General features: G+C 33.7%; 1 protein-coding gene across 1 annotated transcript; it reads left to right on the top strand.

The window, feature by feature from the left end:
* The first annotated feature begins 5797 nt into the window (after positions 1–5797).
* Positions 5798–18657, top strand: LOC134715538 (tRNA modification GTPase GTPBP3, mitochondrial-like). The gene is made up of 9 exons (XM_063577778.1): positions 5798–5914; positions 7474–7834; positions 8257–8392; positions 10002–10155; positions 10678–10750; positions 11643–11786; positions 15187–15352; positions 16732–17091; positions 18066–18657. The coding sequence occupies exons 1-9, from the start codon at positions 5912–5914 to the stop codon at positions 18298–18300; spliced, it is 1632 nt and encodes a 543-aa protein (XP_063433848.1). The 5' UTR covers positions 5798–5911; the 3' UTR covers positions 18301–18657.
* Positions 18658–25061: the final 6404 nt, after the last annotated feature.

Genomic DNA, 25061 nt, shown 5'->3' with positions numbered 1-25061 from the left:
AAAAGCAAGCAAGTCAACTAAAGTCTTGCTCTACATGCTTAAAGAAATGAGCTGTAATAGATAAAATATACAATAATAATGATTCGCTCCACAGTGAAAATGAAAGAATAGTATCATCATTCGACAGTAAACATGACTAGCATAACGAAATCATCATAGTGGAATTTAGTTAAATATGAAGAAACTGAATGACAAAACATATTCTACGTTATACAACTTTATTAATTGTATTAAAATGAATATTTTTTACTGCAACAACATCTTATCTGTTAGTTATAAAGCACCTGCACGATCTGTTCGTGAAATGTCATAAATATTCACCTATTTTGGTATATATTTCACAGCTGGATGGCTTTAGGCGCGATAAAACCCCGCTCGCATCTCTTACTTTGTTTTATAAGTATTATGTATTTCTGAACATATACATTTTAACTCATTTTCTTCATTTTCTTCAAAAATTAAAAAAAAGTTCGTCTGTTTATTTATCATTCTACATTAGACATTTATGGCATATACAGTAAAAATGATATTTTAGGATCCGCACTTTACATACACTGAGGTCGTTAATGCCGTAATAAACGCTAAATTACGAAAGGTCACGGGAATAGATGAAATTCCGACGAAAGTTCTAAAGAATGACGCGGCAATAGACTTACTTTATCAAATTATCAGTGGTTGTTTTAATCTTGGAAAAGTTCCGTATCAGTGGAACAGTGGCATCATCAATCCAATTTTAAAACCGGGTCTGACGACGATAGAAATCCCATGAACTACAGGGGAATCACTTTGGTTTCCGTGCCGTGTAAGATATATTGTTGCATTTTAACGCGAGACTTAGCTCTTGACTGGAAAATAACGAAACTCTGTGTGATGAACAAAATGGGTTCCGCCGTAACCGTAGTTGCGAAGAACATATTCACACGCTTCATTCTATTCTGAACGACAGAAAAATATCAAGAAAGTCAACTTACGTATGCTTTGTAGACACGAAGAAAGCTTTTGACACCGTCGAACATCATCTTCTGTGGTTTAAATTACAACGTGTTGGTGTCCGTGGACAGTTCTTATCTGCGATTCAATCCTTGTATAATACCCTCAAATGTACCGCTCGTATCAATAGTGATCAGACCCCTTGGTTTAGTGTAGATGCCGGTGTAAAGCAGGGCTGTATCCTATCGCCCACTTTGTTTTCAGTTTACATCAATACTTTGGCAGATCGTATAAACTCTCTAGAATGTGGAGTGCATATTGATGATTTCCGTCTCAGTTTATTGCTTTACGCGGACGATATACCGTTAATAGCTCCAGATAAAGAAAGTCTACAATGTATGTTAAATATAGTAACCGAATGGTGCGCTGAATGGAAGTTATCCGTCAACATTGACAAAACTAAAACTGTCCATTTCCATCCACAGTCATTCAGATGAAGGACTACGTTCTGACAGATTTTACGTTCCAATGTTCTGGAAAAATTATTGACTACATTGATTCATACAAATACCTTGGAGTGTGGATGGACGAATATTTAACTTTCGTAAAAAAAGAACTGGCCAAAGCAGCGAGCCGTGCTTTGGGTGCTTTAATTTCAAAAACTCAATCCATGGGAGGGATGACTTTTAAAGTGTACAATAAACTGTATACGTCCGTTGTTGAACCAATTTTACGTTATGGTAGTGGTATCTGGGGCACAAAATCTTTCAGTGCCATATCAGCAGTACAAAACCGAGCATGTAAATTTTTCTTATCGGTGGGAAAGCGCACATCGAACGTAGCTTTAGCGGTGATATGGGATGGACTTCACCAATAACCAAACAAAGAATAAATTATTGTAGACTTTTGTGCAAATTGATCCGTACTGACCAACAAAGAATTTCCTACAAAACTTTTGAATGGACGTCTAGAAGAAGAAAGGGTTGGTCATTTGAAGTGCATAAGATTGTTGATCGGATCAGACTAAAGGATCTGACGTATGACTTAACATTATCGACTAAATCAGTTATGCATATGATGAGTGAAAAACTATGTGAGCTGGACAACACAGAATGGTGTGAAGAACTTTTTGACGACCGTCGTAACATAAAAAACGGAAATAAATTGCGCACTTACAGATGTTATAAACAATGTGTGAAAACAGAACCTTATGTGCTTTTAAACATTTCTAAACAGAAAAGGCGTGTTATGACTCTGTTTCGCTCCGGGGCTCCATCGCTAGCGGACGAAACTGGCAGATACTCCAGGCCGCCTGCATCCGTAGAAGATAGACTTTTTTTGTTTGTTTTGTGAAAATTGCATGCTGTGTAGAGACTGAAAAACATTTTCTGATGGAATGTACACTTTATGACGATATTCGGTATAACCTTTTTCATGAATGTTCAAAATTTATTCAAAATTTTCACAGCCTTGATATAGATAATAAATTTATTGAAATTATGAACTGTTATGATATACAATATTTCCTATGCAAATTGTTATATAAATTTTTCTGGCGAAGAAAATTGCTTAACAGCTGGTATCTATGAAATTTTTACTAGCTTCAGAGTTTTATTAATTGTAATTTTACCAGGAAAGTCAGATTTCGACAATTTTTTTATCAATACATATATATTTATTGAGTGTAGTGATTTTTTATTTTTTATTTTTATTTTAATGGTGAATTTTTTGTGACTTGTATGTTTTTTTACGGAATATAATTGATTTTTTTATAGAATTTTAAGCTTTTTAGTGCTCATAAGTCGTTTTTATGATTGGATATTGATTGTTTTATGTGTATATATTTATATAATGTTGCTTATATTTATGTCAATCAATATGTGACACTTTAATAAACTATTTACTTACTTACATCTGTAATAATTGTAGCCGTTAAATTTTTCCCCAAAAGAGCAACTCCGTTCTCGATATTTGTGGTTGGCTGTTTAGGTTCGTTTATTCTTGTCTTACGGCGTGTCTCAGCTAGCCCTTACAGAACTGAAATGTTTGCAGCAGGTCTGCAGCATACTTGCTGCAGGTCTGCTGCAAACAAAAAGTTTGCAGGAACCCTTTGAATAATGTTTGCAGAAGATTGCAGCTAGCTGCGAACCTCCTGCGAACATTGCAGCTTTTTGCTGCAAGCTTGCGGCAAGTTTGCAGAAACTTTTATGTTTGCAGTAAGATTGCAGGAAACTCTAGAATTTAAGGGATGTTCGCAGCTAGATTGCAGGAATCTTTGATAATTCTATATGTTTGCAAGAACATTGCAAGAATTACATAAAACGAATGAGCATGCCCATTGGTAACTTCCTGGAAGATACATATTTGAAATTTGAAAATGTTGAAGGTGTTTGAGTCATGTTATTATACAATGGATTAGTATTACCGGTAATTAAGGGAGTATTTTAGATTGGAAATTAAAGAAAAGTTTTCAAAGACATTTCTTGTAAGTATTGATTCTTCATAGACGTGTAAATATATGAAATTCGTCCCCTCAATAAATACCTGCATGAAGTTTTGAAAAACATTTTCAAACATGTATCAACTATACAGTACACGAGTAAAGAATGTTTGGAGATAATAACTTATTTTAAAATATTGTGTTGTTATAATTAAAGTTGAATTATGTTAAAATGTTAATTAAAAAGCAGTATTTATGCACAAAATAAATTTCAAATAAACCTTTTTTCGTATTTCAGATATGCATTCAACTCATTTTAGCACGTACTTCAACAACAAGAAATCTTAAAATTATTTTTTAAAGGAATAAACCTTTACTATGATAAGTATGCAAATGTTTAATTATTCGAAATATTGTATGTATGTATGTAACCAAACTTCCAGAATTTACTGTGTAGTAAAGATAATGTGATGTGTATACACATCATGACTCAATTGGTTAGTATTGTATAATCATTTATGTAGTTCCTGCAAGTTCGCAGCAAGCACGCAGGAGAAAAAATAATTTGAAAATAAATGTTCGCAGCAGGTCTGCAGCAAACACGCAGCAGGTCTGCTGCAAACATGCAGGGGAAATATTAATTTGCATAAAAATGTTTGCAGCAGGTCTGCAGCAAACACACAGCAGGTCTGCTGCAAACACGCAGGAGAAAGATTAATTTGCATAAAAATGTTTGCAGCAGGTCTGCCGAAAACACTCATTTGCATATAAATGTTTGCAGCAGGTCTGCAGTAAACACTCATTTGCATGGTAAATTGTTTGCAGCAGACCTGCAGCGTATTTGCAGCAAACACGCTGCAAACACTGACTCTGTGTTCGCTGCAAGTCTGCAGCAACTATGTGCAGGAGGCTGATTTTTTCGGTAAGGGAGTGCCTTGGATTGATGCACATGCTTATTGCAAATACTGAATCTTTACCATTGTTCCCCCGTTAGTATGCCTCAAACGTTTTACTCATTTCCGTCCGTTCGTCCGTCCAAAAGTTAGCTTCTGTTCCCTTACTTTAGTTTGCATCAACCAAATGTTATGAAACATATACACAATGCTTATTATCACACAGCACAGATAAATTTTGATCAGTGGCGACTCTGTTATCGTTATAGAGTTATGCCCCTTTACAAATGGAAAAAATATACCACATTTTTAAGGTCCGTTCTCCAACTGAAATATAAATTGTCTCAACCAAATTTTTAAAAATATAAACACATTACTTATTACCACAAAACTCAGATCAATTACAAATTTGGGTAGTGTCAATTTTATCGTTCTTCTGTGATGTCTCTTTATGACTTTATAAGGTAGGCAAGCATGGACACATTCCTCATTTATTGTTTTACGGATCCGGGTATTTTGTTTTTCTTAATTTTCTATGCGGGTTTCCCTGCCTTATCAGCTGTTCTAGTCCACGGTTTTGTTTATTTAATTTAACCGCCACCATTTACTACATAAATAAATGATTTTATCTATCTAAGTTGGACAATCATACCTGTCTCTTAGGTCGCAGCACTTTCAACCGCATAGATGGGCAACTCAGGCTTCTCCAAAGACACCCACCGTGCGTTTGATGAATTGTTCGGGTACATGAATCCGCGAAATATAAATACAGTGCACGTTCAGTTCTCATAACGGTCAATCAGACATAGACAAGACATTTGACATATTATGATCCGAAGTGGTACTAATTTTATATCACGAGCCAATTAAACAAATCAATTTTAAAATGCCGTTGGAGCAGGGTGAACACGTTAGAGATTCAATACCTTTTCAATGATTGGAGTTCAATTTTAAAAACAAATGCAAATGAATAAAACGGAAGCCGATATTCTAGCAAATTGTCGACGGACAACAAGATACATATGTACCACAGGGATAGCAAGTAGTCCCTTGGGGGGGGGGGGGGGGGGTGTCCCTCATGAAGTAGGTGAAATAATAAGATATTTAAGCCAAAGATGTGGATAGAAAAAAACACTACAAACAGAAGTAAAAAAATTGAGAGTTTAAAAACTGTTTTTGAGTTCTATATTATTTTATAGTGTCATATAATTTTTACCTACATAAAAAAATGCTTGATGTACATGTAGACGAATCTATTTATAGGTCACAAAGAATCTTCGTGTATAAAAACGATGCATTGCAGTATTACAATACCGACTGAAATGTGAATACTATTTAAAATGACAGAAAATTCATTCTTAGTTCTAGTTACTATGATAAAAAATTAGTGTGTCCTTCACGCATAGGACAAAAAATATACTAAAATTCATAACAATCTTTCAGATTCACAATTAAATTATTATTACATACATGTATATTATCGGAGTTGAATATTTATTCTACCATAACAAACGATCATAACAAACGACTGGTTCCCTTCTGATACTCGCAAGTCTCGCATTTAGCTTGTTTTTTTTTATGTAATGATTGTATTATTATCATGATTTATCAACAAAACCAACTTATGGAATTAAAGAGAGGATGAAACATGGTATGTCGTGAAGTTTTATCCACTCAGTTGTTTTTATTTTGCTTGGAGGGCTATCTATGATCATCTAAGTTAACGATTGTCAATGCTTTATACAGGGAACTAGTCAGTTTAGAAAATAAACTACATAATTTAATGATTTGATCCCTGATACATGTTATAATATGTTTCATGATATAATTAACGCCATCGAAGCGTCTGCTATTTTTTTCGTTTTCTTAGCTGCTTCTTAATTTATTAGACATTTAAGATTACTACAAATACAACTTTAAATACATCATGAAAAAGTGGTACTATAGCATATATATACCGTCACGGGTTTTTAATAATAAGTAACTGTATTCCAATTTGCCAGGGGAAATGTTGGTGCACTTATATTTTTTTTCACATTTTTTTCACATTTAGTAATGCACAATTATTTGAGAAAAATTATCGTAAAAATATAAAGTTAAACACAAAACAATTGGAAAGCAGGTCACGGTTTGACCCCAAGTTAATCAGCAACAATAGAGTCACGTGACCGGGGAAATTCAGTAAAAAAACGGACGAGACAAACCTCATTTTTACTCACTAATTACTATTGTCGTAATAAAAAATTATTGACCCAACTAATCTTGAGTGTACATAGTTTTCACACGTCAAAAACTTATATATTAATCATGAGAATAAAATAAACTTTGCGTTATGGCAAAAATCATATGATACATGTAGTGTTTCCGCTAACGTTACCTTCCTTAATTTTTTGTGCCTACCCTTACACTTTTTATGCCATTTTTGAACAAGCACGGTTAAAGTCAGAATGATTCCCTGGAAGCAGAGACATGTATTTACATGTCTCTGTTAGAAGTAACCAGCTAAAAATGTGTGTAAAAAAAATGATATTGCATACCTACCAGGCTACCTGCCATATTTTTTTTAAAGCATGTAACCTGAAACGCAAGTATTATCTGTTTGGACTAAATACCAAACATTCTATTTATTTCCACTGCCAATGTATATTTGTTTTGCCTGGCAGCTAGATGTTCCACTATATTTCGTGACACTACCACTGTTTTATTTTTAAATTGTATGTAAAGGTATTTCGTTTTTTTGGCAACAATAAGTGATGAAACAATTAGAGGTTATCAACTTCGTTTTGCAACTAAAGCAATTTTTTTTTAATAAATCTAATAGTGTTGTGTTTTCCTGCAATATGCAGATAATTTTGGAGGTTATTTGAAATTTCAAATAATTCATTTATATCGAACGTATAACCATATCTTTTTTTTCACTTTAAACTGTTGATATTTATCGATTACTAAAAGATCGTGCACGCTAGAAGTTATTGTCGTTCAGCTCTCCAAACGTAGGATGAATTTTCTATTCCGCCAAAAAAAAAATGCGTGAACTCTTATAAAAAACGTTTTCAAAATTTAAAAAAAAGTCTACCAGTGGTTTCTTCATACAAAAATTTAAGCAGGTACCGCAACACAATAACCTTTATTGATTGTATATATCTACAATATTTTAAAAAATACCAACATTATAAGTTTCTACACAAAATTTGAATATTTTATTTCCAGATGAAAATTGTACCAATATTACCAGTTCTACACAACTTTCGACACATAAGTAGATTATACATACTTCGTTCAAAAAATAGTCGACCAGTATGTCATACTGTGACAGATAACTACACACGGATAACTCAAAGCAGACACTCTTCGGTGTATACGTCCAAAGATACTATATTTTCACTGTCGTCTGGTCATGGAAAATGTGGTGTCGCAGTAATACGAGTGTCTGGTACAAAATCATCAGCAGTATTAAAAAAATTGGGTCGATTCAAAGAATTACCAAGGCCAAGATACGCAGAATTGAGGACCTTGCACGATCAAACAGAAAATATACCAATTGACCATGGTTTAGTCCTTTGGTTTCCAGGTTTGTGACTTTTTTATTTCCTAAACAGTTTTTTTTTTCAAATATGATGTTCTGATGTTACTGATATAAGATTTGTTCTGTACAAATTGGAAACCAGTAAAATTATACAAATATGCAAACTTCTTATTTATTATAGTTAGAGACATAAAGGGAAAGGATAAACGTGTTTTGGAATTGTACCCATATTTATCACGTGGTTTTGTAAATCCATTAATCAGTACCATATATACAAACAATTTTACATTAAATCAACCAAATTGTTTATGTGCTCATGCTTTTTATTGTCTTCTGCTAGAATAAGCGATCTCAGGTTATTCACTGTCCTCTCTTAGAATAACTTATCTCATGTTAGTTATATTGTTTAATCTATTCCTCTTATGTGACGTCTTAACATTTATTGTTTTCTTCTAAATATTTTAAAGCTCCAAGAAGTTTCACTGGGGAAGATTGTGTTGAGTTCCAAATACACGGAGGACCGGCTGTTGTAGCTGCCATGGCATCAAATCTTAGTAAAATTCCAGGGATACGACAAGCTGAAGCCGGGGAATTTACCAAACGGTATTTGTAATTTGCATATTGATTGTTTGTGCTTGTATGTGAGATTTTTTTTTATCAATTGAAAGGTATCTGTAATAAAATTGAGAATGGAAATGGGGAATGTGCCAAAGAGACAACAACTCGACCGTGGAAAAAACAACAGCCGAAGGTCACCAACAGGTCTTCAATGTAGCGAGAAATTCCCGCACCTGGAGGCGTCCTTCAGCTGGCCCCTAAACAAATATATACTAGTTCAGTGTGATAATGAACGCCATACTAATTTCCAAATTATACACAAGAAACTAAAATTAAAATAATACATAGACTAACAAAGGCCAGAGGCTCCTGACTTGGGATAGGCGCAAAAATGCGGCGGGGTTACACATGTTTATAAGATCTCAACCCTCCCCCTATATTTTTTCATCAAACTTCACAAAAAAAAACATTATTCTTTGACGTTATTACGTTGTCCATGTAGGAAGAAAAAGCAATATAGTAATTAAAATAGAGGGCCTTATAGCCTGTGTTGCTCACCTTGATATATGTGCATATTAAACAAAGGACACGAGTTACAGACAAGAAAAGAATTCCTGACAAAATTCTGTTTTGGTGATGGTGATGTGATAATCAAGATAATCACCAAAAAACTGCAAATGTTCCTAAAATGTAATAAATCAGGGACAGCAAGCAAACAAGGGGTTGTTTGATGCATCTGAAAATATCACGGCAGATAAAACTTGACTCGATATACAATTTGACTTCAGACCTGCTCAGATATGCTCCAAATGCTTGAGTTTCAGAGATATAACTGCATTTAATCCCCATGTTCTTTATCATCTTTGGTGGCCGTCTTGGTAGCCGACCAGGGTCATCGGATAAATCGGATATAACTACATATTCTAATGATGATTTAGACCAAGTTTGGTTTAATTTGCCCCAATAGTTTACAGGTGAAGATTTTTGTAAAGATTGTAAAAATTTTCGAAAAATTGTGAAAAATTTACATTCAAGGGCAATAATCTTTATGGGGTCAATTGATCGTTTAGATCATGTCAACGTATTTGTATATTTCACTATGCTGAACAATTTTGCTGTTTACAGTTTATCTCTATCTATTATTATATTCAAGATAATCACCCAAAACTGAAAAATTTCCTTAAAATTACCAATTCTGGGGCAACCACCAAAAACGGGTTTTTTAATGTGTCTGAAAATATCAGGGCAGATTTATCTTGACATCAGTGATGAACATTTTTATCCCATGTCAGATTTATTTTCAAAGATAAAAGCCAAAAACAGCAGTTTAGCCTCAGGTTCTGTTTTTAGCTACGGCGGCCATCTTGGTTGTCTCGTGACCGGGGTCATCGGATTTCTTTTTAAAATAGATACCCTAATGACGATTAGGGCTAAGTTCGATTCCATTTGGCTTATATAATAAGTAGTTTCAGAGGAGACGTTTTTTGTAAAGGTTTACGGGCTACGACGACGACGACGATGACGACGGACACCAAGTGATGGGGAAAGCTCACTTGGGTTACACAAGACATACTTTTGATGTAAGTAATTTATGTAATACGACGTTACTTTTATAAGGGGTTGATTTAATGATATCTTTTCTTGTTTTCTACAGTGCGTTTTTGAACAACAAACTAGATCTTACAGAGATTGAGGGTCTAGGTGATTTGATACATGCAGAAACCGAAGCACAAAGACGGCAAGCTTTACGTCAGATGGAAGGAAATCTTGGCAAATTATACGATAGATGGCGGTTTCGTATCATAAAGGTTCGGTTTGTTTATATAAGACTGACATATATTAGGAGGGAAAAGTGTTTATTTCATTTTAGGGAGTTACCACCATTTGATGAAAAAAATTGGTGGTAATCTCTGTGTTGCCTTTTTATTTTTCTCTCTATTTGCTCCTCCTTTTAATAGTTTATCCTAATTTTTTTTTAAATAAAGTGTCATCCTGCATCTTTTTTTTACTCAAAACTCCAGTCATGCCTTTTCTTTTCAAATCTCAAATAGAAGCTCCCTTAATTGAAATCACTTTACTCGTCTCCTCTTCAAACACTATGCTTTAAAATTTAAATCTTACCATACTCATTTGTTGTCTTTTCAGTTTAAAAGAACCGTTTTTAATGTTTCGCCGACAATCTGCAAGCGCGCTGAGTTTTTCAATTGAACTTTAAGTTAAAACGCACATTTTAATCAATTGTATTTTGTATTTCTATTAAAACATTTAGGAGACTGAATTAGTTCTTAAATTTTCCCAATTCTAGATATTTTTTCTACTTTTCATTTAAGATGATGGCAAATGTTGAGGCATTCATAGATTTCAGTGAAGATGAAAATATAGAAGAAGACATTATTAACCACGGTACTGTTTGTTAGCTATAATATGCATTACACTTGAAATTTCATATGAAGATTCTAATATGATTGTATTTCAACAAAAATAGAATAGTAGTTGTTGGACGTCATTAATTAAAAAAAAATCTGAAGCAATTCTATCGAGGGAATACAATCCAGTGGAAACATATGAAAATAGAAATAAGATTCCTGTGGCCTTTTCTGTAATGTATAATATATATCGAAACGACATGCGAATAAACTAATTATAGATACTAGTACTAGGAATAAAATTGAGTGCCGTCCAGATGTTTTAAGTGGAAAGAATCAGCAGTGACGCTCGAATCATAAAATTTGAAAAGGCCAAATTCAGCATGACGCAGAAGTGCTTTGAAGATTCAAAATGCCAAAAGATTTTGCAAATAAGGCTAAGGTAGTTAATTCCTGTGATAGAACATTCTTTGTCTTTCGAAACATTCAAAATTGATTTAGCTCACATTTTACAGTTAATTCATAATTATGACCATTTGAATGATAGGTCATTTTAACACAGAATTGCTGACTACTGGTCTTGTGATATTTTCGGGGAGTTAACCTCCATCAGCAGTGGCATCGACCAAGTGGTTGTTAGTAAACTTATCATATGTACCAGGATAAAAATTGTGTGTCTTTCTTTAAATGACTTGACATTGGTGTTCGAACCCAGGGCTGGTAATATCGCGTGATTCTTGGAGACAAAACCTCCACCAGCAATGGCATAGACCCAGCTAAAACATCTCGTCATCAATAAATGTATAAAAAATAGCCATTTCTTCTGAGAGTATCTGTTTAAATAAGATATTTGGTACAAAATAAAAGAATACAATCATTTCACACATGATTTTGGACACATGATGTAAAGTTTGCGGTTTATTTTTTAGTGAATAAAGAAGTTAATGATATATTACTGGAAATAGAAAATCATCTTCATGACAACAGAAGAGGAGAAAGACTAAGGTCAGGTGTTAGAGTGACGATTCTAGGTGAACCAAACGTTGGAAAAAGTAGTCTACTCAATCTGATAGGTAGTTATTTTGGTTACACGCCATTAATCCGACAGCCCATTAGTCCGACAGCCCATTGGTCCGACAACCCATTAGTCCGACAGCCCAATAGTCCGACAACCCATAATTCCGACATTTAACAAAGTCAGTACCAGAGTATCAGGTGAAAATAAAATGTGTCTGTCTGTATTATATTACATCTAGATATGTAATATTTTAAGAAATAATTCCGTATATATAAAATAAGGCTAAGGTTGTTCGAATACTTTCTATATACTCAATTCGAAATCTGTATATAGAATATAACAGAAAAGAATGTCATTTTCCAAACTAAAGGCTCTTTGAAGAGCATATAAATCAAGAACAACCATTGATGGTACGAGCTGCTGATGATACCCCCACTCAAACACTTCGGTAAACGGGAAATGTTTGAGTTGTGAATCATTGAATTGTAGTTTCTGAGAAAAATTTGACGACAATTTTCAACTTGGTTGTCATGTAATGAGTAATGAATTTGAAAACGCATCACCCGACTTCAATAAACCTTTCAGAAATCCTTGTAATATAGTTTCTGAAAAAGATGCAAAGAAAATATTTATGGGATGGACGGATGGACAGACAGAGATAAAACAGTATACCCCCACTTTTTCAAAGCGGCGGTCTAATGATTGGGTCAATATTCATGACATTAAGACATTAAAGTACTTGATATTATTATCTTTATAGCACTATAAGCCTCAATTACCAAGACAAAATACAAAAAAGCAACTAACACATTGATATCAAATAACAGTCGGTATCAAGACATGTACTATAAAATTCAAAAGATCTAACAATGCAATCATCACCCCCCACCCCCCAATAATAGTAAAATTTTCTTGTGTTAACATCGAAAATATATCATATTTATCTTACTTTTTAAAGTTCTTACATGTGCCAGAAATATGGTGAAAGAGTTCCTCCCTCAAATTATTATGAAGTGAGCATTCGATTAAAAATGACTCACATCCTCAACTTTATCAGCTGTACACATATCTAGCATTTTCAATTTTTAATGTAATGGAAGAGCACCGATTGTGAATTAACATATGAACTACCTTTCTTAAAATCAATAATATCTAAATATGTTTCTTCTTCTTGGAAACAATCTTTAAATGAACAATTAGTGTCAAATTTCCAACAAAACACATAATGTACCAAGTTTTAAAAATTAGACAACTTGACAAAGACACAAGCAGGACAAGATTTTTTACTAGTTTGTTATTGGCTTTCATACTGCAGTCATTCTATTTGAGCAGCCAAAATGCGTTTACTGTATGTTTCTGCGACAAAATTAATTTAAATAAAACTCAGATGATTGATACAAGGAGAGAAAGTGTTGCGACCAAAGAGGGCGGGTAGTGTTATCCAACTCCGATAAATTTATTAATGTAGTTAATGGTGGAGGAAACCTCACTCCCCTGATACGCGAAAGGAGGACCGAAGATTGATTGATATGTCTTAGATGCATGATTTTTTTTTAGTTGTTAGTGGTTTTGAACTAGCTTTCAGATAACTGCAAGAACTCTCAGATCTGTTCCTAGTGTCTTTTTGTTGTCGGGATGTACTGTAAGTAACCGGCCACGTCCACTTGTATTTTTGTCCATCTGATGAGTTAAGCCTTTTTCAACTGATTTTTATAGTTCGTTTTTATGTTGTACTATTATACCAATGTCGCAGGTTAGGGGAGGGTTCAGATCCGGCTAACATGTTAAACCCTGCCACATTATTTAAACATGTCCCTGTCCCAAGTCAGGAGCCTGTAATTCGGTGGTTGTCGTTTGTTTATGTGTTACATATTTGTTTTTGTTCATATTTTTATACAAATAAGGTCGTTAGTTTTCTCGTTTCAATTTGTTTTACATTGTCTTATCGGGGCCTTTTATAGTTGACTATGCGGTATGGGCTTTGCTCATTGTTGAAAACCGTACGGTGACCTATAGTTGTTAATGTTTGTGTCATGTTGGTCTCTTGTGGAAAGTTGTGTCATTGGCAATCATACCACATCTTCTGATTTAAAAAGAGATAGATCAAGACACACATACAAACATTAGCGAAATAGAACAGCGCAGACTAATATTAGACAAACACACAACGAAATATAAAGATAGATAAAGTACCTTGACACGTAAAACGAATATTGGACAAGGATAAGGACTGAGCAGATGTTTAAAGCATGTGCATCAACTCAAATATACTGAGACAAATATCCCGCATGGAAAGAATAGTTATAATCAAGACAGACAACCACACATACCATAGAGGACGGAGCTTTTAAAGAATTTACCCATACCATAAGAAAAACGCATTGTCGGAATAATGGGCTGTCGGAGTAATGGGTTGTCGGAATAATGGGCTGTCGGAATAGTGGGTTGTCGGAATAGTGGGCTGTCGGAGTAATGGGCTGTCGGAATAATGGTTGTCGGACTAATGGGATGTCACCGTTATTTTTAGTTATTTTTATGTGAATATTCATAAATTAAGACCTTGACGATTTAAGTACTGAAGGTTTGTTTGCAACACATTTTGCCAAGAAATATTTTTTTTAAATTATGTGCTAGGATTTTTTAAGGATAATCAGTTTGGTTGCAAAAAATTGCTTTTCATTAATTGTAAAATCGGTTACAATCTATTGAAAATAATGTCAATAAGAAAACAACCGCACGATACAAAGAAACCAGTATATATGTTATTATATTGACCATGCTGACTTCCCCCACAGCATGAAAAATAGAGATGTGTCTATGTCTATATGATATGCTAAGCTTTAAATAGTGTGGAGTCTATAAATGAATAAAAGTAGAGACTGCAAAAGATATGTAAGAAATGATAAATTCCTTAAATATACAGACACCAAAATAAAGAAAGAACCACCATTGACAAGGTTCATCCAGACAGACTCGGACTATCATTTATTACATCAGGTTATTTTATATATCATCAAGATATGATTCAATAATGGGTAGCTAGTTGTTTCCAAAGTATTCTATGCAATTATGATACTAATTTAAAAGTTTTAAACATGCCATTCTTTAATTCGTTATGGAATATATGTGTCACTGATGCTTCAATTGTCGTGTCACAATCATGTTCCTTTTTTTTCGATAGTCATCAAACGAGACTTATCACCGAAATTGGTACTTAACATGGTCAACACGGCGGCTTCCTTACGTAAAGCAGGATCTTCTTATCCTGCTAAGCACCTTAGATAGCTTTGTCGGTCTGTCTTCCATTGTGAGTTTTAATGTCCCTTGAATATCTTCCGTGACGTATCGTTTGTTATAATTTATCGCGATACGTGTTTCTGGTAATCATTCAATAGGAAAACTTGAGACCACATGTTAAAGAATGATCAAATTATCATATGTTTTATAACTTCCAGCTCAACGACCTGCTGCTATTGTTTCTGATATTGCCGGGACAACACGTGACATAGTCGAGTCAGCAGTAAACATAGGTGGTTATCCTGTATTACTTAGCGATACTGCTGGTCTACGAGAGTCACGTGATGTTATAGAAAAAGAAGGGGTTAGGAGAGCACTCGACAGGTAAATGTGTTGTATACTATAGAGATCAAGTAAATGCTGTTGTGGATATTATTAGTTACATATTTTGCTAGTGACCTATAGCGATGTATATGGGGTTAGTCACCCCATATGGAATTTAATGACCCCATACGCGGTTGCTTTTAACCAATCATATTCATCGAAATGTATTGAAGGTAAGATTAACAAGTATTAGCCTTTCAAAAAAAGGCTAGCCGTCTCGTAGCTGATGAAAATGAAAAGTGTTTTCGCTTTGTAGATTAATTCAGTTAGAATAGCCACGTGCATCAATCAACAAATTTTACCTCCAACGTGAGGTCACTCGTTATGAGGTAGTATATATCGTTTAACATTGTTGTTTACAAAACTCCAGAAGATTCGACTATTTATAGATAAAAGTTACCTGTGTACCAATATCATGAATATGTTGATTAATGACCAGTCAAAATCTAATTGCTTAAAAAAAGAGGACAAATCTGATACTCTACGGGATAGAAGGACATTTACTAGGTTTGGATTGTCCTAACCAATCAATCATGAAACTTTGATTGTTCACATCTCGTAATATCTTCCAATCTGGCAGTCAGAAGCATTCACGCACTGACTGTCGATCGTTCAACTCTTAATATCGTCTCCGATGAGACGATAATAATTATACCTTTATCAACGATTCCTTAAAGTAAGATAACTTGCAACACCAAAATGATGCGAGTTTTGAAACGTTTACAAGGTAAGAAAGATGAGAAAAAGAATGATACACGACAAAGACTTACAATCTACCCTCGGATATCTTCAGTGACCCCTTCTTACACGCTTTCTAGTACGAAAATAATAATATCTTAGTTCAAGATAGTGCTCACATTTATATAAACATCATATGACATGAATCAGGATCTTATTTCGTAAAATTGTTCTATGACACCTGTTTTCAGGTTTTCTCTGTCAACCTCCCATTTATTGGATGGTTACATACAGTCTTTTTCAGCATATTGAGGTTGAGTTCTTATTAGATAAGATTCATTGGAAGTTTGTGGTTTAATTGGCCTGTAAAAGGGTGACGAACTTTTTTTTTAATTATTAATCGTTATTGCTTCATTCCTGGGTAATATTTTCAAAAGTGTACGCCAAAACATCGTGATTGTTTAAAAATGTCATAAACAATGGAAATTCAACCAATGATGTGACGTAATTTTCATTTTGGGGTTCACACAATGAAATTACCCATGATTTTTCAGATTCTGAAATGGCCAATTCTTGCTCTTTTTTTACTAACACAGTTCGTTCTTTATAGAACTACACAATTTCATTTATTTTAAATGAGTAACATTAGGCTTACAAATTATTTGATAAGTGTTAATTTTGTTTGTTTACTTACATTGTAGAGCCAAGAATTCCGACTTAAAGGTCATAATGGTATCAGCAAAGGATATTGTGAAACACTTTCAAGATGACGAAATGTTTGATCTCCGTGTTTATATCGAAGAAACACTAAAACAACTTGGTTTAAGTGAACATGGTGTCGCTGGCAACATGTTCAGTGACAAACAAAATTTGACCTCTGATAATATTGACAAAGGGGAAGAAATTTTTATGGTTATAAACAAAACTGACCTTATTGAAGAGGGTATTGTCAAGACAGTTATCAACAGCAATGACAAACTTAAAATATGTGCTGTTTCATGTACAAATGAAAATGGAATTACTGAATTTTTGGAAGTATTGACGAAAAAGCTTGAAACTTTGTAAGTATGCTGTAAAATATTCAACATAATAGAATTAACCTAAACCTTGCATCAGCGACGCAAAATATCCAGATAATTTTATAATATGCAATTCTTTTTTGTGTTTAAATACGCCTACCTTAATTGTGTTGTAACATGTGATATTTACATATTCAAAATGATGTACACATATTAGAAATGATATACATATATTCTAAATGTTGGTCACATTTGCCTTACCTGCTTGATATACTGTAAACCAACTTATTTTCGCGGCTTTTTAATTTCGCGATTTTTTTATTTGTTTGATGAAGTTTAATGAGGAAAGATCCAACGTTTACATATTCGCGACGATTTACATTCGCGTTATTTTACTACTCGCGAAAGTCGCGAAAATAAATCGCTCGCGAAAATAAGTTGGTTTACAGTATATAAGATGGTTACAATAAGTAAAAATATAGACCAAAGTATATCTTATATGAAAGACAGGAACTAAATTATACTAGATTACATTTAATTTTCTGCTCTTTGGTCGGGTCTTTGACACATTCCCCTTTTCCATTCTCAATTTTATCTTTTTCAATTTCGTTCATCTCAAGATATTTATGATTTTGTTCTATATAAACGCTACTTTTTAAAAATATAAAATTATGTTTAATTATTAAATATTATGTATGCAGTTACTAATGAGGGAAAACAAGACCTTTTTCGGAACGTCGGGATCGGGTGTTTTTAAGCTCGGGATTTCGGGAATGACCCTTTCGAGATCCGGGAAGACTTTTTTGGAATTTCGGGACCTCGTGAATCCATGTTTTTAAGCCCGGGATTTCGGGATCAGGACTCCTCCGACCCCCCCACCCCACCCCACCCCCCACACACACACACAAATCAAGAACGATATACATTTAAATATCAATGAAAACTATTGCATATTTATTTACATAGAATGATCTCAATTTATTAAACTATTGTTTTTTATCCATTTTTCAATAAAGATGTGGAAATCCGTTATCTGGAAACCCAAGTCTTACACAGGCTCGCCATAGACAACATTTATGTAACTGTGTATCACAACTACATCTGTATCAACATTATATTGGCATAGAAGATGTTGTTTTAGCAGCACAAAGCCTTCGACGAGGGACAAGAGAGATAGGAAAAATCACTGGAAATATCACTTCTGAAGATATCTTAGATGTAATATTCAAGGATTTTTGCATTGGTAAATAAGGAAAATAAAATATTACACGTCTTGTTTTTGCGACACTAGGTTGTGCATTTGTACTTATATACATTAAAATGCCATATTCAGCATGAACATATATGCATTCTCTAAAGCCTCTCATCTTTAATGAGCTGCATTAGCTTTGCATGATAAAAGATTTAAAAAATCGCACATAAAGAGACACTAGATCTTTAAAAATTGATATACGCTCAGTCAGGAAATGTTTAACGAAAAAAATACAATAACGTTTAAGTGCGAATTATATCAAAAATTTCAAAAAGATGTCGAGCAAGTTATGTGAAAATTGAAAAATGACGTTGGTTACGTAGTATTTATACAGTAAGTCGATTTATATACAAAAAGCGTATTTCTATAAACTTTATAAACCAAAACCATACTCAAGCTAGCGACTAATACCAGCGACCAATCAACAATTCTATTGACCACTAAAGTTAGAAGTGAGAATCCACTTGTCAAAGAATTATAATGTGGTATTTGTGGAAACGGCCACAAAACCCCATTATGAAAAAAAACGTTCAATCAAAAAGCAATTTTATCTTCCAGTCTGGTTACACTAGAAATAAACTCATCATAGATACCAGGATTGGTTTGTTTTTATTAACGCTAGACATGCGTTTCGTCTTCAAAACACTCATCAGTTAAGCTCGAATAAAAAATAAAGTTAAAAAAACAAAAAAAATACGAAGTTGAAGAGCATTGAGCACCAAAAATTCCTAAAAGGTTTGCTAAATACAGCTAAGGTAATCTCTTCCTGAGGTAGAAAAGCCTTAGAAAGTAGTAAGATTCGCTGTAATAAGAAATATGTACATATTTTAATATGTACAGCACAATCAACTTAAACAAATATAATAAAAAGCGACCAACAGGAACCAATAAATTACGAGCACCGAAGACCATACTGGAAAAAAAAGTTGAAAAAGTTGACAAAAAGGGCAAAAAAACAAAAAGTAACAAAAAAAAGTAAGGATACATAGTCCCGATCCAAGGATAGTTACTAGAAGTTACTGAAAGCTAGTTAGCCAATCACAGCTAACAAAAAATATCAATCAGTACACATCTAAGGAATTAAGTGTAATAAAAGTCATGAACAGTATGAGAAAACATGACCTTTCATGCACTTTCAAAATATAAGAATGAACAGTATGCAGGATCTTAAGTGTTAACTGTAGGTGAATAGATGTTAAAGAGATTCGAAAGACACCAAAGGGACATTCAAACTCATAAGTCGAAAATAAACTAACGTAGCAATGTCAATGTTCAATCATACGGGAAACATTGTACAATTAATCTTTTATATTGATCTGTATTTTGTTGTGAACATTATGAGACCACTTTCAGGTTTACTTCACAATTAACTAGATAGAGGCCAGCCACAGTAGTATACCGTTGTTCGAAATAAATAAGTAGATTGAAAAAAAAAACCTGGGTAACAAAAATATTGGACACTTTAATTTCAAAACACTCATTTTCGACGCCGCCTCCGCTTTTCCTTAGAACTACATTGTCATGTATATATAATCAAACTGTGCAGAATAGCGTGGGATTCAATAAATTCGTTGCTATTTCTGGTGTTATTCTAAAATATATTTTGCCATTTGATTAAGAAAAGTATGGGAAAATGAAAATGTGGTTATCCGTTATCTGGAACCAAATTCTTTCGCAAACTCTACATAATCAATATTTACGTAACTATGTATCCCAACAACATTTGTATCAACATCATATTGGCATAGATGATATTGTATAAAACAACACAGAGCCTTCGACGAAGGACAAGAAAAATAAGACAAATCACCAAAAAAATCACATATGAAGAAATTTTAGATGTAATATTCAAGTGTTTTTGTATCGTTAGATAAATAAAAATAAATGTTTCAGTTGTTTTTGTGACAATTACAAATTATATAGACTCTCTGAAGCCTCTAATCGTTAATGTGCTGCAATCGCTTTGCATGATAATAATTTTTTTAAATGCGAACATAAAGAAACAAGATTTCTTCAAGAACGAAAAATTGCTCAGTCAGGAAATATTTACCGAAAAAAAAAACAATAACATGCAAATGTCGAACAAGTTATTGTGAAAATGGAATTATTACGTTAATTACTAAGTTCCATCTTTTCAGTTTTTCTTTGAAGAGCTTTCTACAGCCGTGAAAATGAAAAACATCAATAAAAATAGCGCCGTTTACATGCTCAATATTAGATGTGGAGTATATAAGACAAAAATCCAACAACACAATGAAGAACACAAAAAAATCAGCTACGGATTCAGCATATATTTTAATCAATAGCAATATGATGAAGACATGTATGCGTACTGTTCATCAATATTTAGGTACTAAATAAGATTAACAAAAAAAATTCTAACAGTTTCACATTATTTTGACACGCGTGCACTTCTCTTTCGGAATACATTTTGTTGTATTTTTAAAAACAAATACTGAAGGTTTCATTAGATCAGAAGTAATTTAGTTTTTAAATTCCAATGGGTGTATTATAATTTATTTTTGCGTTCTTTGTTACAAAAAAAACATAACTTGTATTGATTTAATCAGTAATTTATAACTTGAAGAAAACCAAATTGTTGCGTGATACCAAATCTGGTTTTTTTTTCTAACTTTGTAAAATTTTGAATTTCTAGAGATTAAACGGTCGCGTGAGTTTAAATAAAGGCTTTCGTTTATTGGTCTCCTAATGCCAAATATTGGAGGGTCGTTGAAATGCCAATTACAAGTCTGACGTTTAAAAAAAATCCCTTTACTTCATCTACGTTCAGACCAATAATATAAATTACAACTCGAAATCTGGATAAGAAGTAGAAAGTTTGCAGACATGTCACTCCAAATCGCGTTGATTTTTATCTTATTTTCATTTGGTAAATTATCCGTCAATGCAAATGTGTGTTCACAAATATTGGGAAGATATATACATATTTGTGACATTTCAACACATAAATGGATACCTGGAAGTGGAAAAAGAACTATAGAGCAGATGGACGTCAGGTTTATGGAGCCTTTATTGTATAAAATTGTATTAAATTCTAGATACAGACGGTATACAGGTATGTATATAGCAAACATTGTTGATAATGTATTTGTTTAAACGTTACTATTTACACAAATTACAGTATGCCATTGGGAATGGAAATGAGGAATATGTCAAAGACACGACAAGCCGACCAAAAAGTATTGCCAAGAAGTATGTCAAAGGGATAACAACCCGACCAAAGAGCAAGAAGTATGTAAAAGAGACGAAAACCCGACAAAAGAGGTGGTATGTACATATATATAAAAAAGTATATAGATACTAGTAGATAAACTCATCATAGATACCAGGATTATTAGTGATATTTAGAGTACAATCAGTTTTGTTTTCAAACGTTATATTGACAGTCATATAAATAAAGGCTGAAACCCAATGATGTTCGTTGGTCGAATCGCTTCATTTGTAGTAAGATGAAAACTATTCGTGCATTCTTCCCATGTGGTCAATATGTAGGTCTTATTTTGGAAAATTTCTACATATACAGTCTTTTAGAGTGTTTAAAAAGTCTTTCAAATAACATGCCCAAGCGTTAACTTCAAATTCTAAACTCTAAGTTTCAAGAACAAGGATTGTTATACTTCATATTTCACGATCAGATGACATTTGAGTGAACGCGAAAATGGCATTTCTGCTGGACTTAGTGCAATATCACAATTTATTACAGGCTATCACTACGGCAGGTAAAATATGGTATGTGTTCCCTGTTGAATTCCAAAATAATTTATTTTGTTATTGCATTCATCCGAATTCTGTCTGCAGTTTCGATTACCACTGCAATATAATGGGTTTCACAATCGTGCATGTTCACTCGACTCCAATCTTAATTGACTAGGATTGTCAGTTTTCCTATTGAAGGTCGGTGGTTGTCTGTGGACACTCCGGCTTGCTCAACCAATAACTGTAAACCAACGTATTTTCGCCAGCGATTTATTTCAGTAGAAAATAACGCGAAAAAAAATTCGTCGCGAATACGTTAAACTTAGGCCATTCCTCATCAAATTACATCAAGTGAATTAAAAAATCGCGAAATTAAACAGCCGAGAATTGGACTGGAAAGGGTAAAACGCGAAATAAAGTATCCGCGAAAATAAGTTGGTTTACAGTATAATTGGACGCCTCGAAAAAAGTCCAAAAGTGGGTTCAAAAATCACAATCGTGGGTAATTGGGTTTTGATAAACTGTTAAAAATAGATAGTTTTTGAAATTTTCAAAGATCCTAATTTCCGGTCTTTTTAAAAGGGGGACGAAAGATACCAAAGGGACAGTCAAACTCATAAATCTAAAACAAACTGACAACGCCATGGCTAAAAATGAAAAAGACAAACAGAAACACAATAGTACACATGACACAACATAGAAAACTAAAGAATAAACAACACGAACCCCACCAAAAACTAGGGGTGATCTCAGGTGCTCCGGAAGGGTAAGCAGATCCTGCTCCACATGCGGCACCCGTCGTGTTGCTTATGTGATTACAAATCCGGTAAATAGTCTAATTCGGTAGGTCAAATTCATGAAAGGGAAGGGGATTGTAGGTACGACGTAAGGAACATATCCGATATTATTTGTGAAACGGTTATTCCATAACGGTCATCCATCTCGTGATGGCGTCCGTAAAATTTACCAAGGAATGATTTCAACTTCACCATTTGGAACTCTTGGTTTAATAGCTTCATTGTGAGCAGTAACCCTCTATCAAGAAAATCATGATAGGAAATGCAAGCACGGGAATATCGTATAATAGTCATTCCGATAATTTTACCCCCTTCCCCAATAAAATGTTATCTCGAAATACATATTGATTTTTTCATCAATATTATAGAACTGAGCTGGCGAGAAAGCAAAATTAAAAAGAACCCTTGTTGGATATATAATTGTTAAAAATGGTTTTACTGTATATTGGAACTCTTTAGAAAAATATTGGCAACAATTTTGGTTTCTAGATACATAACCACGAGCGACATATAAATAAACAACAACAAGTGTTAGGTTAAAAACAATCTGTCACAGAACTGTTCTAAACTGTCCAAGAAAAGTTCATTTAAGACTTCATAAAATCTCAGATCGGTTATTTCAAGTGATTTACTGTTCCCATCGGAAATCCAGTTGAAGTTATCAGGCGACGGACTAACTATTCGGCCTTTACCACGTCTCTAGGATCCCTATCTCTGGCTCTGGTCCTCATCAAAAGGACCGATGATATGACGGAAAGCATTTCAAAAGAACAATTAACATAAATTGGAAAGCATTGCCAAGGTTCCCACCCGGGCTTAAACAGTTTGTCATGATTCATATAATCACGCAATAAAAATGTTATCTCAAAAAATCCAAAACAAACATCTTGCTTTTAGAGAAAAATAAATCAAAAATGTACAACATCAAATTGGCACCAAACACCATAATCTGATGAAATGACAGATGTATCAATATTAATAAGATGCACCTCTGTTGAACTCCTTTGATTATCTAGAGTTATTTTGCTCCTTCTTTGCATCTCTGTCTTTTCTGAATTTTATTCATCAACGCCGTTTTTATATGTCAATGATCACACCGGAGTGACACGTGCTACTGCTAAAAAAACGTACGAAAACGTACCTCAAACATGGTGACATATTAGAAACGTACTGACCCTTTGTAGTACGTTACAAAACGTATTAAAACTTAGTAGAACATGTCTCGTGTATTTATCAAAAAACCTAACAGTGAGATTGGAGTTGTATCAACGATAAAGCCCCAGTCATACTGTCACGTATTAAAGAGCTTTGTTTTGAAAGCGTAGCGAAACGGGAATAAACGTAACGAAGCGTAGCGAAACCTAGTGATCCTTTGATGCGCGGTGGAAACGTTGGTCTACACGTACTAATACGTAGCAAAACGTGATAAGAACGAAGTACAAACCTAGTAAAACCTAGCTTTTAAAATAACGGGATATTTTTATTCAAAACGAACGTAGCATTTTTAGACGTAGTAAAATGTAACAATGTGCTTAAAGGATCGAACAAATTCTAGGATCTCTTTTAATTGGTAAAAAGCAATTATCTTTTTGTCGAAGTACGGCTTTCAGCACATTCAATCGATGATGCTTTTGTGTAAATTCAATGTTAACCTATATTTGTTAATTTTTTATGTATTAAAATCTAGTTTGATTATACACCTATTCTTTTTTTTTGTAGCAATGGAATCCCTTTAGATCCACGGGTAGGATATATACAGACCATCAGACACGACTCACTTAGGACGGTATCAAACTTTGGGGAGTTTGAAAGACAATTGGGATGTTTTTATTCAATATATTTTCCATCCATGTAAGATAGTCTGCTCCTAAAATCTAAAATGTGTGTATTTACTGCAATTCCTTCTTTTTAAAAAAAACGTCTAATATCTGTTTGTGAGATACACAAGAACGCCTTTTCGTAAGTCTCTTTTAAGTCACATTAAATTAAAAGAAAAAAGCAAATGTATTATTTCTGCAGCAAATTGATTTGTAAATATACATGTATCCTTTCAAAACTTATAATTACTATAAATTGTAAGTCCTGATCAAAACTCTCCTGTGTAGGACAATGTCGCCATCAAATTGTTTACTTACATATTTGATTACCAGGACACTTACAATTAATCCAAAATGGAACTATAATTCTTTTTTATGTTTTGTAGATATGTTTCAAGACTGTTTATTTCTACATGTACTGAATATTTT

This window comes from Mytilus trossulus, chromosome 4 (genome assembly GCF_036588685.1).
Source record: "Mytilus trossulus isolate FHL-02 chromosome 4, PNRI_Mtr1.1.1.hap1, whole genome shotgun sequence".
Taxonomy (NCBI): Eukaryota; Metazoa; Mollusca; class Bivalvia; order Mytilida; family Mytilidae; genus Mytilus; species Mytilus trossulus.
The sequence above is the reverse complement of the archived record's forward strand: the minus strand, read 5'-3'. Positions and strand labels throughout refer to the sequence as shown.

What these genes read in the sequence shown, in the direction of transcription:
- LOC134715538 (XM_063577778.1), top strand. An exon ending in GGCGGTTTCGTATCATAAAG is followed by an intron (nt 10,156 to 10,677) that starts GTTCGGTTTGTT and finishes TTTTCATTTAAG; the next exon opens with ATGATGGCAAATGTTGAGGC. An exon ending in TAGTCTACTCAATCTGATAG is followed by an intron (nt 11,787 to 15,186) that starts GTAGTTATTTTG and finishes TATAACTTCCAG; the next exon opens with CTCAACGACCTGCTGCTATT.